We start from the raw sequence: 16,848 nt of genomic DNA, 5'->3' as shown, positions 1-16,848 counted from the left end.
CTATAAATTGTTGTTTTTTCAAATTAGAGAAAAAAATAAGAAAATTGATTGACACAGGCTTTTTAAACATAGACTATTCAAAAGCAGATAGACAGGAGACAACTAAAGAAAACAAACCTCTCTCAATCATTTCTTTTAAAAGTAAGATTGTTTTCTGCTTTAGCTACTATTTTTCAGAGGCATGCTGAAAGAAGAAATCTCTATATAAATTTCCATAAGTTTCTTTGAATTTAACCTCTTCTGCCATCTTTGGTCTGGTTTGGCTGGAGACAGGTCAATTCAACAGTATGTAATTTTGATGTAATTATTTGCCATTCTCGCTTCCAGTTTTTCTCACTGTCTCTAGTGAAATTTGCAATATGTTCCAGCAAGATCACCTTCATCTGCTTTCAGGAAAGCATTGACCTGAGACTCTTACTACCAGCACTTGATTACCCCAAAATAGAAACACAAAACATCTTGTGAAGTTGTGAAGGCAAACCCAACATCTCTGCTGTTCATCCCACACAGTTCCTTTTCTCTTCCACTCTGCTGGTCATAGGTTATCTAGCAACTGCTCAAAATTAGTGAGTTTCAAACCTGAAAATTGTTGAAAGAGTTGATCTGGCTCTATGAACATCACTTATTATGATGAATACTTAACAGAAGATGAACACAATTGTGAAAATGCAACTGGGTCATAATATATTATAGTCCTACAAAAAAGCCCCAAAAACTTTACATTGCAAAGATAGAGCTGATTCTGACCAGGCATACAGAGAAATAGTGGATAAACAGTTTATTTAATTTTCCACTGTTTTATTCCTGTTGAAGTCAACAGGTTTAACTTCTGGTGTTATTAACCAAAGACACAAAAGATCCATCAGAATGCTCTCAACACAGACTTTGTTAAACAGCCTTGCTTCTCAGAGTCAACTTAGGTCAAGAGGAGAAAAGGCCAAAGATCAGGAGATAGAAGTAGAGCTGTTAAGTGACTGTGACTAAGCTTAAGTTCTTGTTCTCGCATTGTTCTTCCAATAAAGAAACACAATTTTCATTTACATGAACACGACCATAATATCTAAAGTATAGAATACGTCTGAAAAAATGTCAGAAACCATGAGGGCTCAATTTAATGGTCTTAAGCTATTAGATACAGTAATCACCAAAGGAAAAGGGGAAAGGAGATTAGAGTGCTTTGTTCATTAATCATATCAAATTTGCTTTGATTTTTTCCCATTTGCATTTAATATAGACATGGAATCTTGACTGAGATTTTCAAACTGCTTTTACATTAAAGTGTCACTAACAACTCTGAAAAAACAGTCCTGATGCAGATAGCAGCAAAAAAAATTATCTGTTTCAAGCGCAGTTCCCAGATGCAACACAGTTTTTATAGATTGTAGCAAAATCATCACGCAAATAATATTTTCAATTCTGCCATTTTCAATAAGCCTCTGATTTTCCCATTTCTGTTATTTGGATTATTGAATCTGCCATTATTATAGTAATTTAGCCTTTGCATAAGCTTCCATGTTGCTGAACAAAGTGTTTTTGCCATCTCTGTGGCCAGTGATTTTGATTTCATATGCTAGGTAAATCATGGGTTTTCCCAGATGATCCTCATGAAAAAAGGAAAAACTAAAATTTTTAACAGTAAGATTAAAAAATAATTAATTCGTCTTTAAAAAAGAGAACATAAATAAAAGTGAAAAACATGAAATTAAAATAACTATTTTTTTTTTCAAATTATGGGCAGTGTTAAATTGGGAAATGGAGAGAGCATTATAAAGGAGTAGGAGAAGAAATTTTTCAGAATTTAGCATACAGAATTCTTCTTCTTCAGTTATTTATCACAAATACACTAATCCTCCTGATTTCCTTGTCCAACCAAGGAGCAGTCTGTTGTCTGGAGAAATGCGTTCTTCAAGGAAAAAAATCACTAAATCCTCCATTACTAGGAAAAAAAATACTAATAATGATGTAAGTTTGTAGAGGAAACCCTGGTAGTCATAACTAGTTCTTCAGCTGATTAAACAACTCATTGATTAAGTGTTTCTGCTGCATGTTGCTTCATTTAAAATCCTGAAAGGTAATCCATTCTTGTGCTTCTTCCGAAGCTGAAATCACTTATCTCTCCAGATATTGCATATAGAAGTTCTGTTTGGATATTTTAAAGTTCATCTGAACAGAAATTAAATTCTGAGGAAAATCATACTTTATTTCAAGGTCCAAAAATCTGTAAATATTTTTAGACCTGGAAGAGAATCTCTAAAAGACTAAGAAACAAAATCAAATTCAGTCAGTTAAATTAAAATTAGAACTAGAAATTCTAACATCAGTTGAGAAAACACTGTGAAGTATGAACCCAATGCCAATCCAAATCCCTAACCATAACACTTAATACGCAACCTTAAGTTTTATTAAGTGGGTTTTTAGAGGAATTGTGCAATTTCTGGCATATCCTTCTTAGAAATAAGCATACTGGCTCTGATAAATCAGAAGTAGCTTACACTCCAAGAGTTCTGTTTTGGCAGTGACAGAAGAGACATCCAAATCTTCTGTCTCTCCAGATTCTTCCCACCAACACTTCAGAGTTCCTCTCTACAGTAATGAAGGGATATTAGTTTTTGTTACCTTACCTCTGTTAAGAGCAGGAGCAGCAAGACTCCAGTCTTAAAGAACTGCTGTCCAATGGCTTCTACTGACAAAATTAAAACCAAATTTAAAAAAAAAAACTGTTATTTAATTGCTTATGCTTATAACCAAAGAAATATCTAATTTCAATTTTACTGACAGCTGATAATGCTTCTCATTATAGTGCATGATGTTATTTAATACTAATGACAAATACACTGATTATTCCAAAACAACATTTTGCCAAGTGCAAGATGCTAATTCAGGAAGGATTTGACAAATGCAAGTAGAGAAACCATAAATGTTGCAGTAATAATAATAATAAAATTCATTAAAAATATTAATTGCCATTTCCATTACTGTGGGTTTTTTTCTGTTGTTTAAAAGGAAAATCAAGTGGTAAACTGCAAGGGATCTACTAAACATTCACTTTACAAGTGTAGCTACAGGTGCTTTGGGACTGGGATTGATGCTTCTGTGCTCTCACCCTCCACTGTCACGCAGACAGTGATGAAAGACAGCAGGGCCAGCGAAGACACGGGAGCAGGGAGAAACTAAGCATGAAAAGGTGTCACACCAAATGTGACATTCAGAGAGGCCAAGTTTATACAACCTGATGGGGTGGTACTTGATATCTCAGTCACCCATATCAGACACTGTTAGGAGCTGCTGTAGCTCCTCTGGAGCTTGCATGGCCACAGCTTTCATTGTGTAAAAAAAAGGAGGTAAAAAGTGGAGTGATGTTTGTCACCAGCTTTCAGCACGATACTTGTTTTTAGCTGGGACATGCTGGGTGCTGGGCAAGGTACAACCAAAAACTAGTGGGACGGGGATCCATCCCATATCAACTAGACACCACATGAGGAGTCTTTCAGTGTCACCTTGTCAAGTGACAGCCTTTATCCAACCTGTTTCTTGAGTTCTCAAGGTAGCGATAATTTTTTTCAAAAAGACCCTCCTTCAATATGAAATGTAAAATACTTTTGGCAAAGTATTCTTGTGCTTCATAATTATGGCATGATTTTTTTCACTTAGATCTTGCATGGGAAGCATATAAAGTTGCCATGATAGGCTACAATTTATCATGATTGTTAAAAATGAGATATTCCGATTGTGTTAGGTCATTAATCATGGTCAGTAGTATAACAAATAAATAGAGTGTAATGCATCTTGAGAATCTATGAAGAATAATTAATTTGAATTGCCAGAAAAGTAGTGCAGATGAACAATTAAATAGAAAAGCAAAACATAAACAGATACATACCATAAACCCCATGAAATATAATTCTGAAATATTGATTAATGATAGTGTTCCCTTGACTTTGCCCAGAACATTTTCAGATACATTGCTGAAAACTCTCCTAAGAGAAGATGTCAGGTAGAAGTAAAGGGAAGTCAGCATCAGCCAAGTTGCAGGTGTGTATAAGTGGTGCTTTGCAGTAGCAGCTATACCCCCATGAAAAAGTAGATGAAAAAATGACCAGCATTTACAGTGAAAGAGGAAAAAAAGTTATCACCCCTCCAAGAATTGGGGCCAGATGTCCAAATCTAGCACAGTGTTTTTATTTCAGAAGAGAGTGTTGTAAAAACTGTTAATCAGGTTGTTTTATGCAGTTTAGGTTGTTCTATTGACTGTTTTATAGACTGATGTAATTAGTATGAACTTCCTACACTGTAAATAAAGTCAGACTGATAAAGATCAATATCAAAGGAATAGCTGTCAATACTGGGGGAAATTGTTAAAGGAAGTAGGAGGGTAGTTGTGAGTTTCACTTTTATATAGCATGTTATAAATATAGGCTTTACAAGGAAGAAAATAGAGGAAACATTGTATTCAGGAATCAATCTGATTCCACATTGCCAGAACTCATCCTTTGAAAAGTGTTGAATTCATGGAGAGAAACATCCTGAAAGAACCCACAAAACACATGGTGAAAGATCACCATAAATGCACACACAACAGACAGAGGGAAAATATTCAAAGTCAGTTTTGTAGAACCCAACTATACCAACAAATATTTAAAGGAATACAAATAAAGTAGTGACTTTAACTTGAGTACCTTTGGGGCAAGATTCAGGTGCTCCAAATTCCCACTGGATGTGAGAGCAAGAGAAACCATTAGCACCCAGGCAATGCTTTTTTCCCCTCATTTCTCTTTAAAAAAATATTTTGGACTGAACTGATTAAGCTAGTGGATTGTGAGAATCTTTTGGACCAGAAGAAAGTGACACTTCATAGCCCAGACAAGAGGGAGTAAGTATACAAAATCCATGTTCAGAAAAGGTAGAGCTAGAAGGGATGGAAGGGATGGAAGGGATGGAAGGGATGTGTGATGGGATTGAGCACCCAGCCCAGGCAGCCATTCCTTCTGGGGCAATGTCTTTCTAAGGTCCCATAGCCTGGGCAGGAATCTCAGGGATCTCACAGGGGTCCCTTTCACTAAGACTGTGATGGGTAACAAGCTTTCAATACTTCAGTGCCATTTCAGTCCAGTTCTTTCAGCCCACCTCTATCCTTTACTGCACACAAAAGTGCTGATACCAATACCCTGGAAACACAGGTTTGAAATGCCAGAACCTTTGACCACAAGCAGTAAAAATAAATATGAACCAAGCCTGTTTTAAAACAAAAAGCAAAACAGTGAGCTTGACTGCACCATCTATTCAAAATATCAAAGAGGACAAATAGTGAATTGACATGTTTTTAGATGTTCTCATTCCATAAGATCAAAGAATTTCACAAATTAAGAAGTTCAGTAATATTATAGCTTTAGGATTGAGCTGGGATTTTTTAAATACAGGAGGGTCTAAAGTGAATATCTTTTACAGCAGAGTAAATCCTAGCATTGCTTTGGATTTGGACAATGTTATAAAGGAAAGAGCAGCACCCTGCCCAGGCCTGAGAGACTTACCCTATGGAACAAGTCATGGCCCACATAGATTAAAGTCTGTTCCAGGGCACTGACAGAAGTTGATATAAGTGCTGAATGAAATGACAAATCAGCAGACCATAAAACATTAAAGGTAAAGCAGTGTCCTCAGAGAAATCCCTTGGTGAAAATTTAAGGAAGCATGCCCAACTCTGGTATCTTCTGCTTGGACTTCCTAAAAACAGGGGATTTTAGGACTGCTTTGTGTGATTTACATCTTTTGATCATGGCTTATTTTTTTTCCTTTTAACCTTGTGCTAATACTTTCTAAAGATATTCAAAGCAGATGATTTTACAGATGCTCCTGGCAGAGCATAGTCCAACAAATAATATGGTTTACTGAAGCCACAAGCAGATACAGACATCTGTCATACACAGGACACTTCCTGCAACATTTTGCCAATACTAAACCAGAAATATTGATTTTCAGAAATATTCACCTATTCCCCTTCTTGTTTTGAAAGTGTCAGGATGCTAGCAGCTGTTGTTGTTTTAAATATGAGCTGTGTCCTTGAACTGACAGATTCCTTTGATAAGAACTCGTATTTCACTACCATATTTTTGCTGTTAATGCTATGCGAATAAAATGTTGGTGAATGAACAACAAAAACTTCCAGCCGAACTAAACTATTCTTTATAAAACATTCTGAGATATTGATCTGTCTGCCTTATAAGTAATTCATGGAGTTTAGTGCTGAACAAAAGGTACAGTTGTAAGAAAATGTGCTGTAGGGCAAAACTTGTAGAATAATTAAAAACTTAAAATTACATCCTTTGACTTAACACCTTCACTTTATCTTTAAAACAATTTTACATGACTCAATAGTATAAAAACAAGAGATTTATAGATAAAATATGGAACAGTGGTAATTTTGCATTAGAATTAGAAGTGTAATAATTTCTCTTTATAACCTGATCAATACTCTGCCTTTCCTTTTGACTTTCATATACAGCAAATCATTTAAAATAAATAGACATAAAAGTAATAATGTAAAGACTGGTCCATTTAAATGTTCAAACACATCTGTTCTTAGAAAATGAGGACTTGGTTATTACTCTTATGAAATATGAGATTTTTCTAAAAGTACTTCACAATCTGTTAAATGTCTCCCTTTTTATCCTACCAGCCATTCAAATTCTTGTGTTGGATTTAAATATATTTGTAATGTTATAATTGTGGACAGGAGGGGTGGAGTGGTCAAAAGGATTGATGGAAAATTACCTTAGTAAGATTTACAGATTGTTTAATCTCAGAAAAATAAAAAATTTAGAAGCCAAAGATCTGATAGAAATGCATCTAATTTGTGGTTCAACCCTGCACTTGACATTAACCCGGTTTTACCAATTCCTTAATTCTTCTGGTTTTCCAGTCAAAATATCTTTTAATTAAAAAACTATAAATGTGCCCCTTTGGTCATCTCTTAAATCTGCAATCCTCTTAGACTTCCCCTTAGCAGCCTAATCCCCTTAGTTCCTCAGAGAAAAATGCAGTCTGGGAGAGATTGTGGCACAGTGCCCAGCAGAACTGAGCTGCCTGCACAGACTCTGTGCCAAGTGGGCAGGAGCCTTCCAATCCTGTTTCACCCAGGACCAGCTCAGGGAATCTGAAGGGGGTCCTAAATTCAGGAGCAGCACAAAGACGTCTTTCTGTGGCTGGTCTGCGTGTAATACCACTGCTCTCTGTTCAGTGAAGCCAATGGGAGATCTCTCCTGATGTAGTGGCATCTAGATCTCACCTGAGATGCTTCCAGAAGCCAAGGAAAAGTGAGATTGTGCTGGTTTTTGGCTTCTTTTCTGTCTCTGTCAAGGTTGGGATTGAAGACCTCGAGATGGTATCTCAAGTTCAGGCTTGGATGTCTATTATTTCTTATCTATATTACATGTTGTGAGTTCTACAGCATTCTACTAACAAGATAAAAAATGGCTGTCTTTCTCTACAAGGTATTTTAAGGCTAAACTATCCAAACAAGAAATAACACTTAAATTGTTTTTATTTTTAACCCAAAAACTAATCACTCAAAGTCCGCAATGTGGACTTTTTTGTCCGGTTACAAAATACCACCCAAACCCATGAAGAAGAAGGTGAAGAAGGTAAAGAAGAGCAACCAGCTACCACACGAAAACCTCCATCTTCCCCCATATATATTGCTATATTCTAAAACCTTAAATTCTAAATTTTCCACCCTGTGATATTACACACTTCTAATCAAATTACACACCTGTAATCCCAGTGCTATCAATAAATTTTGGAAGCCTTCTCCATGGCCTCAGGTCAAATGCAGTGTTCTCAGGTGGGTCTGTGCCTTTCAGCACAGAAAGTTTAAAATTCTCAGCATCCAGGATTCCAACAATGTTGCTCCTTCTTTGTGCAGCACCTCTCCGCCACCCAACCTGGACCCTAGTGCAACTGTTAAACGTAATTATGAATCTCAGGTAGGGGAGAAGGATAGGTTAATGAATTTCTGGTGTATCAAACAATGAATCTTTTCTCTCAAGCACTGCCTTTTTAGAAACAATTATACCAGTCAGATCCTTCACACAGACCAACCAATAAATCTGCAATAGCTGAGTCTTTGTATTTTGATTTTCATCACAAACTTTTAGTATTAATAGGATATAAAAACACCCACACTGTTGTTCAAAAGAACTGAGAAGAAATTAATATCTATCAGATATGCAAGGAAAAACTGGATTTTCCTGAAAAGATTTTTTTTCTGCCTTTGAAGCAATCACATCTGTACTTAACAGGGAGGGAAATAAAAAGGCTTTATACTGTGCCAAATAATTGTTCTTTTGCAAAATTAAAAATCAAGATTACCAGCCAACCATATTTCTCAAACATGACATGTTCTCTACACCATATGCTCTGAAGAGAGATTCATTTAATTGTTTGGAACAAGGCCATATAGTTGTCAAATTCCAGAACACCACCCAAAGTCATGTAATAGGTTTCTCCAAGGTGTGTGGAATTGCATTATGCTGTTTTCCATAGCTGAATTACATTCCTCTTACATCTCAGGCTAGCAATTACCTAATCTCAGGAATCAATGAGAGCCAGTCTGGTGCTTCAGTGCTAAAGAAAATGACAGCACAGAATAAGGTCCTTAAATCATCCACATTAAATACTGAGAAGTATTAATAGGGTTCTTCGCAGTAGCCAGCTTGCTTGGACACCAAAGGAAAACAGTCTTTCACAAGGTAGTAAGTAAGTTGTGTGTTGCAGAACACATATAGTTTCTTTGAGAAGCAGCAATCCACATCCAAGCAGGGTGCCTGATACCCAGAACTGGACAACCATGTCTGAGCAGATGACCAGCCCAATGGAGCAGAAATGTCTTTGCACTCTCAGAAGCATTCTGACCTGGCCTATTGTCTCCCAAGTATTATATACATTTAGGACACGCCAGCAGACACCTAAACACTGGCCAAATGCCAGCTTGAAGGAGCTTCATCTTTTAAATATGGACAGGTCAAGCAGAGTTAATGGGACAAAATATAAGATCATGGCCTCTGTGGAAATGCAGTTCACCTTTTACATGGCAATCTAGGGCTTACTGGCAGGGTCATAAGTGCTAGGATACATTTATGAGGGGTAGAAAAGGGCCTGTGTTCACTTCATCCAGGTTGCTTGCTGAATAATGCATGGTATCTGCCTGAAACTAGAACTTTCCTAGCCTCTTTCACGGGCTGACTGCATTTTTTTTCTCTTTCCACAATAAAAATGAAGTAATTATAAATTTTTTCAATCCTCAACAAAATGTACACTCGTCATCCCTTTCTCCTGTTACCTTAGACAACAACTTAATTTGGATTAAGGAAAATAATAGTACTTTAAAAGTCTAGTAGCAATTCCTAGCAGTCATGCTGTTTTTATCAAGGAAAATTCTATACTATGTTTTGTTCCCACCTAGTCTGAAGTGAGATATATCTCAGTTCTAAACTTCTCTTTATGTATTCAGGGACATTTCTGTACTTTTGAAATTTAGCAATATATGTACTAAGTTAATTTACTTTAACTTTCATTTGCTAGCATTAGAAGCTAATGAAAAAGTTCTCAAAAGAAACCCACAAGTCTTTCTAAATTTGTATTTCTGCAAATCAACATACTGATATTTACTGATATTTTTCTGAAAGAAAAACTCAGGATTTACCTGTGTGCCTTACATAATTGCTGCATGATTCCGCTCCTTTTATCAAATCTCTATTTGTGTTGCAAAAAGTTTACACATAAACACATCAGAGGATATATTTTCTCTGACTAAATGACCTTTTGTAAATTATGGACCAGTACCATTCTTCTTTTTTCTGCCCATTGTGTGGAAGCTTTTAAAAACATCATAAATCATTAAAAGCTAATGGCTCCCATCTAGCTTTATACCTCCAACACAGCTCCTAAAAAAGGAAATTACATTATACTTTCTACTTATGATTGTCAGTTGAGACGCATTAGTCTCTCTTTGTACCTTGTATGTACTCCCAATAATTGCAACATCCACCTTTCACTACATTCAGTATTTCTAGGTATAATACATATATATTTGTACTTAAAAAGATATGATTTTCAATGCTCATGACATTACCAAAATTGACTTCTTCACTGTACTCATTATACCTCAAACCTGAGAATTCTCAGAAGGCAAGTTTTGCTTGTAGCAACTGCAGGTCATTGTTTCAAGCTACTTAATTGGCTCTTAATAAGTGTAGAAAAAGAGAATAGTGAGGACTAGGTTAGGCTAGAGAGACAGATCTATGTTTTAACAGAGAAACTTAGCATTAAACAGCACTGAAAAGTTAGCATTCCTTTACTATCATAGAAGACAGTCCCTCTGCTCTTGACTCCTTGCCAGCACTGCACATAAAGTCAGAGATTGATGCCAGGTAAATTACAGGTTTTCTAAGAAGGGTCAACATCCCATTGTGTGTTTTCAGAATTTCAAAAGGCTTCCAAAGGGTAGCTTTTCCTAGAGATGTTGGTGCTCTCAAGTACACAAACATAAAAAATGCTACAGTATATGTACTTCTGTATATATACAGGAAATGTAAAAATGAAAGTGTCAATCACACTGATCATTTGCATTTGTATTCACATTTATACATATTCAACAGCATAATCAACCCTAACACATTATTTTTCACTATATTAAGTAACTCTCTTTTGTGCTACAGCAATATAAAATTCTGTTCTCTGTCCAAAGCCCCATGTTTTTTATACGCAATTCCTTGGGAAATTCTACATCAAACATATCATTTGTGCTAATTCACTTACAGTGACAACATGGAGATAGAAGAGGAAGTTGGAAGACCGATGTGCATCTCCAACTGCCTATCAGCACAACCATATTTCTCTTTGGCATCACTAGTACTTTGATCACATGTAAGGATTTGTTTAGACTTAGACCTGAAGACAGAGAAAAACATTTTTGGCAGATTTATTGTCCCTCCTTAGAGAGTAGTCAGTTATTATATATCACTGGCTGGAGGACCCATGTTATATTCTTGCTCTGGCTTAGATACAATTTGCTATATTTGTGTCAGAATGCCCTCGATGCACACCTCTGTATTATCTGGGGTTAAGGGATGTAAATTGTCATGAGTTCCATAAACTGCAGGGGTTTTGGATGTTGCAAATACCAAACTATTTCCCTCCTCTCTCACTGTCCCAGAAATGCTCTTATTGAAACATTATTTTTAGGACAAAATACATTATAAGCATAAACACATTTATTCCTTAATATTATATGTCTTAAATGTGTATTCTAAAGCAACTGAAATACATGGAGGTTTTAATGTGTAGCTCTCCCTGCAGGGGTCTCTGCATGAGGGGTTTCTCACATGAAATTAAAATCTTCCACTTTAAGATTTTTGAGCTGGGAAACACAGTATCTAATGCATAAACAGTGTCTGGGACTGTGAATAATACCAAAAACTGATAAAAATACATAGTAAATAGAAATAGGCCACTTTGTGCAAAAAGAATTGCAATTCCTATTGTTTAAGGCTAGACTTAACAGGTATGTTCACAGCAGCACCTCGTGGTAGACAGGAGACTCTTAATTCCATTTCATGTTACAAGTCCCCAGAAAACACATATGCTGGTAATTTGGACAATTGGAATGATTCAAGGATTAGAAGGTATTGCAGAGGAAGAACAAGAAAGGGAACTTAATTTACACATCTATGGTTAAAAAAAAATAAAAAATAAGGGGATATAAAACTATATAAAATATCTTCAAGGAGCCAAGGTAATAATATCAAGGCAGTAAAAAAATGTGCATGCTATCCAAGAAAGGTTAATAAATATACTATCCCAAAGCCATTATGTTTTGGATAGAGAGCAGAAAACAATGGCCAAATGAGATAGACAAGTGCAATACTTAAGCAGAGAAGACAACACAGATGGCTGCACCAAAACCATAAGAAAAGAGAAGAATGTAAAAAGATTGCTTGCAACTCCTGAATAAAAATAAAACCCATACAAATACTGAGTTTTTATCCTGTTAAAATGTATAAGGTCAGGACCTTCTAGAGCTAAGAATGTCTTTCTGTCTTGCTGAGTGATTACTTTTCTTTAGGTGAGATATTCAAAAGCCAGAATTACCAACCGTAACTTTTAACAATGTTTTAAGTATATATTTAAGTATATATATATCTCAAAGTTCATGTATGTGAATACCTGGCAGACTCTTGCTGTTTCATCTTTCTGACCACAAGGTGGGAAAAACTGTCCAAGCACTTCAGAAGGAGATGAAAAACTGAAATAAAAGAAGAAACGTGAAATCTAAATAATTTCTCATTCATTTCTATGATTATTGAGCACATTGGAAGATGGTATTTTGTGGAAGATTGTCTGCAGGTATGTGGTAGGAAGCTGGCTGCATCACAATTGAGTACAGAGAGGACATGAAACGTAGGAAACTTAAAAAGACAGATTTTTTTCATTAAAAACTGGGTCATATATGAAATCACAGTTATTCTCATTCATTTCTGTTATGTACTGAGACTCTATGTAAACTCTCTGAAGCCCATTTTCTTTAATCTGAAAACTTCTAACCCACTTAAAAAAAATTAAGGACCTGTATTATATTGATTTTTCTGTTTTGTTCCCTGTTTTTAATAATACATCACAGAAGTGGCAAGGCTTTTATGATATGTTGGTGTCATACATCATAACTAGCACCACTGCTCCAGTGATGTATTATCCACACAGTGTCAGGAACCAGAAAGATAAATGCTGGTCTGTGGACAGTAGCGCACACCTCTTGTGAAACAGTGATAAAGACAGATTAATTTATATGCATGCTACAATCCAGAAATAAACAAAATTTCTATCTGATACAGGCTGCATGCTACTTTTGGCAGGATGTATATACATTTTTTTCAAAAGAAGAAGCTGAAAGACTGTATATTTGCTTTTGAGTTAAACATTCTGCAAATAAATCTTGATGTTCTGATTGAAAGGAGCTCCAGCAAGAGGGTAAACACTGAGCACCCTTCCCTGGTGGACAGGGGGAGATGAAGGATGGATCATTCCACATGGTTTTTATTGTATTTGCAGGGTTCCCTGATGAAGGAAGAAATTATGAATCTGACTCCATGTTCTCAGAAGGCTAATTTAATATTTTATGATACTATGTTGTATTAAAGAATACTAAACTATACTATACTAAAGAATACAGAAAGGATACCTACAGAATGCTAAAAATATAATAATGAAACTCGTGACTCTCTCAGAGTCCGACAGAGCTTGGCACTGGTTGGCCATTGAGTCAAAACAATTTACTGTGAATTGTTTTGAGAAACATATGAGAAACCAATGAAACACTCACCTGTTGGTAAACAATCTCCAACCACATTCCAAAGGGGCAAAACACAGGAGAAGCAAATGAGATAAAATTGTTTTCCTTTTTCTCTGAGGTTTCTCAGCTTCCCAGCAGAAAATTCCTGGGCAAAGGAACTTTTCAGAAAATATGAATGTGACAGGTTTTCCATGTCCCAGCCTATTTTTAAGAATCAATCTCTTATGCTTATATGTTTTCAGGATCATCACATCCATGATATCCACCAAAGTCCCTCTCTGCCAGCTTTTTTACACATTGCACTGGTGCCATAGATAATTTCTGTACAATGTGTTGCACTCTTTTTCTTTGATTTTCTTTCTCTCTCAGAGGAAGAGTAGCGCTATGTTACTCTCTCATTCACATCACAACAGCCAAAGGACATTATTTGCCTGTACACATGCTCTTTTGTTTCAGCTCCCTGACACCTTTGCTGAGCTGGCTCAGAGTTCTGCACAGAAGGGCATTTTGCAAAAGACCTCCTTATTCAGGAATATTCACTGAACACTCTAGTTTTATGTGGACTAATTTTTATTCCCAGCCTTGGTAATCGTGAATCTGGGAGGTGCACTGTTCAGAGCAGCCATGACTCACACTGGGATTTGGAGGACAAAGACCCCCAAATCCTACTGACCACCCTACCAGGGCCTGCTGTGGAGCCCTGCATAAAACCACCCCTTGAGAGATGCTTTGAGCTCCTATTTATTGTCATTTTATCTGGTCCTTCTTTGTTTTGCAAAAAAAACACAGGCACTGGGAAAGATTCATCTTTACGAAATTTGAGACATTTTTCAGATAAAATGACTGGAATATGTTTCCCTGTCCACTTATGTAAATGGCGGTGAAGAATTCAGCACGTGGTGCAATAGATAATATTTAATTAGCTCAAAAACTACGGTGGTTATTCCAGATTCTGTGGCCTATGAGCAAATCTTATTAATTTGAGCAGGATGAATCAGCTCAGAACGAATGGACTTGACAGCGTGACCATCCTCTGAGCAGAACGAAACCCAAAGCTTTTCTGAGGCTTAAAATCTTTGTTAGCTTTTATTAATTAATCAATCAAGACTGGTCATGAAAACAACTCTAGAAAGATTTTAATTTTTCTGAATTATTCAAAACTTAGTCACTACTGTAAGTAATGGTTATAGGACAAGAACTTCAGCTCCTCTGAGATTTCAAGCCTGCTTTTCTGCATTTATGCCTGAGGATAATTTTATTCTCTTGGCTTCTATCTTGTCTCCTTACCATGAAATCACGCTTAGGAAATGCAAAAGAGAATCAGCTATGCGAGGGAAGAAAAAAAAGAAATGCCTGTACACAAACATATCCTTCAGTCAAGTCCTGACTGCTGGAATATTAACGTGTTGGAGTAAAATTAGTAGTAACAATTGATTTACCAATACCAACTGCATGCAGTACCTAATGCTAACATGTTGGCCTGTCAAGTCTCTTGGCAACTTTAAATCAGTCAGTCAGATGATAAGAGTGATAAGATGAGCCATATGATAATGGAATTTTCCAGATTTGCTGCACTCTCTGGGTTTTATCTTCCTTTGTAGTGCAATTCCTTCCTTCCCACATGACTAAAACAACATGTCCCCTTGTTACCTCACCATCTGGAAAATGCTAAATACCTCATTTTTTTTCCCAGAAATTAGGAAGTGAAGATGTGGTGGAATACTGTAGATCAATTAGACAAGTAACAATGGCAGACTTTGGTGGCTGGACATGTCTGTTGTAGATCTAATAGAGTATGTCCTGGCAAACCTGCCAGGTGCTTTGTATGAAACAATCAGCATGCACAAGTTGTAAGTTCTCATGCTTAATTACAGCAACTGTAGCATCAGCACAGGTTAAACACAGTGGCTTTCATTTTACAGTATTAATCAGAAGAAAATAATGAAGCACATTACAGCAGGCTTTCAAATCCCTGTCTTTGTATTGTGGTTTCATCATTTTCTTCTCTGAAAAGGTTTCATTCAGCCTCTGCCTTTTATATCAAGCCCTGTGAATCATCTCAAGTAAAATACAAACATGGTAATTTGTTATAAAGCTGAGACTGGATGTACATCATCAGTTCTGTTGCAAAATTATGTTGTAAAAGCAGCCTGTGATGTTGGTTGTATTTGTTATTTTTTCTTTCTCTTTATGCTTTTGTATATCTGTCCCCAGAAGATCATAAAATTATTCTAATTAGGGATGTCAACTTCTGCCTGAGAAGCTGAGGGGGTAATTACATCATTTATATGCAAAATGGGTAATTTTCTCCCTCTCCTCACCATTCCCTTCTTTCCATCTATTTCCCCATATCTCCACTCTTCAGAGCTGAGCTATTTAATTTTATTCTACTCCATCTGGAATATCTATGCCACTCTTCCATACAGAGTCAGACACAAAAGCGGGAGTTACCTTTAGACTAAATCCTCACAGCTCTTTTTCTCTGTGTACTCCTGACTCTACTCAATATTCTTAGGGAGTTTAAGGTCCACCACAGAGACAGTGACTTCTGCCCTACTGTACATCAGAAACATTTCACTAAAATAGAAAACATGCAGAAATGTAAAATCAATTAATTTTTCAAGTTTTTTTTTAAAGGCTTTCAACATGGGGGAAATTAGCTCCTAGTAAGAAACCAAAGATTCACTGGTATCTAGGACAATATACCTAAACTAATAAAATATTCACTAACAATATTTGAGTGAAAACTGACTTTACCACAGTATCACCCAATCCAAACTGACTGTTTCCATACCCATAATCTTACTGGACATCTTTAAAAGGCAAAAAGAGAGGCCTAACTCATCAGAAATGTAATATAATATGGACAAAAAAAGGGTGATTTTTTACACAGAGGATTTTTTTTTCAAAGAGACAAGAGATGCACCTATAGTTGAAGAAGATTTAGACATTAGTCTGAATACTTAGTTCAGTCTTCAATTTGGTTGGACCCTGGGGTATAATCATAAGTGATGGAAGAAACACTGTAAACCTACAAGATCAGACAGTTAATGGTGACATTCAGGACTGCATATGCATATATCAAAATTAAATAAATAAGGTAAATAAAATCTATATTATTGACTATGGCATATGGCCTCATTCGCACCCTAATTCAGGCAGGGGCACCCCTTTTTATTATTGGTTCTTAGCAATAACTACCTCAGTCTTTATTGAATTTTTATTTCATTAAATTGCAAAATTAATTCACAATAAATACCTTTCACTTTAAGCTATTTTAAACTATATTCAATCTGTTTAAATTTCTGCTTCATTAATTTTTGGCATATGTTTTAAAATCCATTGTCAGAAAGATATTGTACCCGAGGGGGTTATTACCCATTTTTTTCTATGTTTTCCTAATGGTCGCAGGCACTCACAAAATCTTTGGTATGAATTTTGAATAGCTGATCAAACAATGATATTTAGGGACAATAGATAAATAATAGACAAATTGTTCCTTAACA

General features: G+C 36.1%; 1 protein-coding gene across 4 annotated transcripts in view; it reads right to left on the bottom strand.

Moving 5' to 3' along the window:
- LOC135298679 (uncharacterized) overlaps nucleotides 1-16,848 on the bottom strand; it is a 48,570-nt gene that overhangs the window by 17,794 nt on the left and 13,928 nt on the right. For all 4 annotated transcript variants that reach the window (XR_010360719.1, XR_010360718.1, XR_010360720.1 and 1 more), the window contains 6 exons: nucleotides 15,794-15,919; nucleotides 13,373-13,500; nucleotides 12,220-12,298; nucleotides 10,813-10,944; nucleotides 7,766-7,953; nucleotides 2,622-2,680 (listed from right to left, as the gene is read on the bottom strand). Coding sequence is in view for 1 of the 4 variants with exons in the window: in XM_064416493.1 (XP_064272563.1) it covers nucleotides 2,622-2,680; nucleotides 7,766-7,953; nucleotides 10,813-10,944; nucleotides 12,220-12,242 (402 nt within the window). In the remaining 3 variants the exon portion in view is untranslated. The remainder of the gene's footprint in view (nucleotides 1-2,621; nucleotides 2,681-7,765; nucleotides 7,954-10,812; nucleotides 10,945-12,219; nucleotides 12,299-13,372; nucleotides 13,501-15,793; nucleotides 15,920-16,848) is intronic.

This window comes from Passer domesticus, chromosome 4, assembly GCF_036417665.1.
Source record: "Passer domesticus isolate bPasDom1 chromosome 4, bPasDom1.hap1, whole genome shotgun sequence".
In the NCBI taxonomy this organism is placed as follows: Eukaryota; Metazoa; Chordata; class Aves; order Passeriformes; family Passeridae; genus Passer; species Passer domesticus.
Note: the sequence above shows the minus strand (reverse complement) of the source record. Positions and strands in the feature narration are given on the sequence as shown.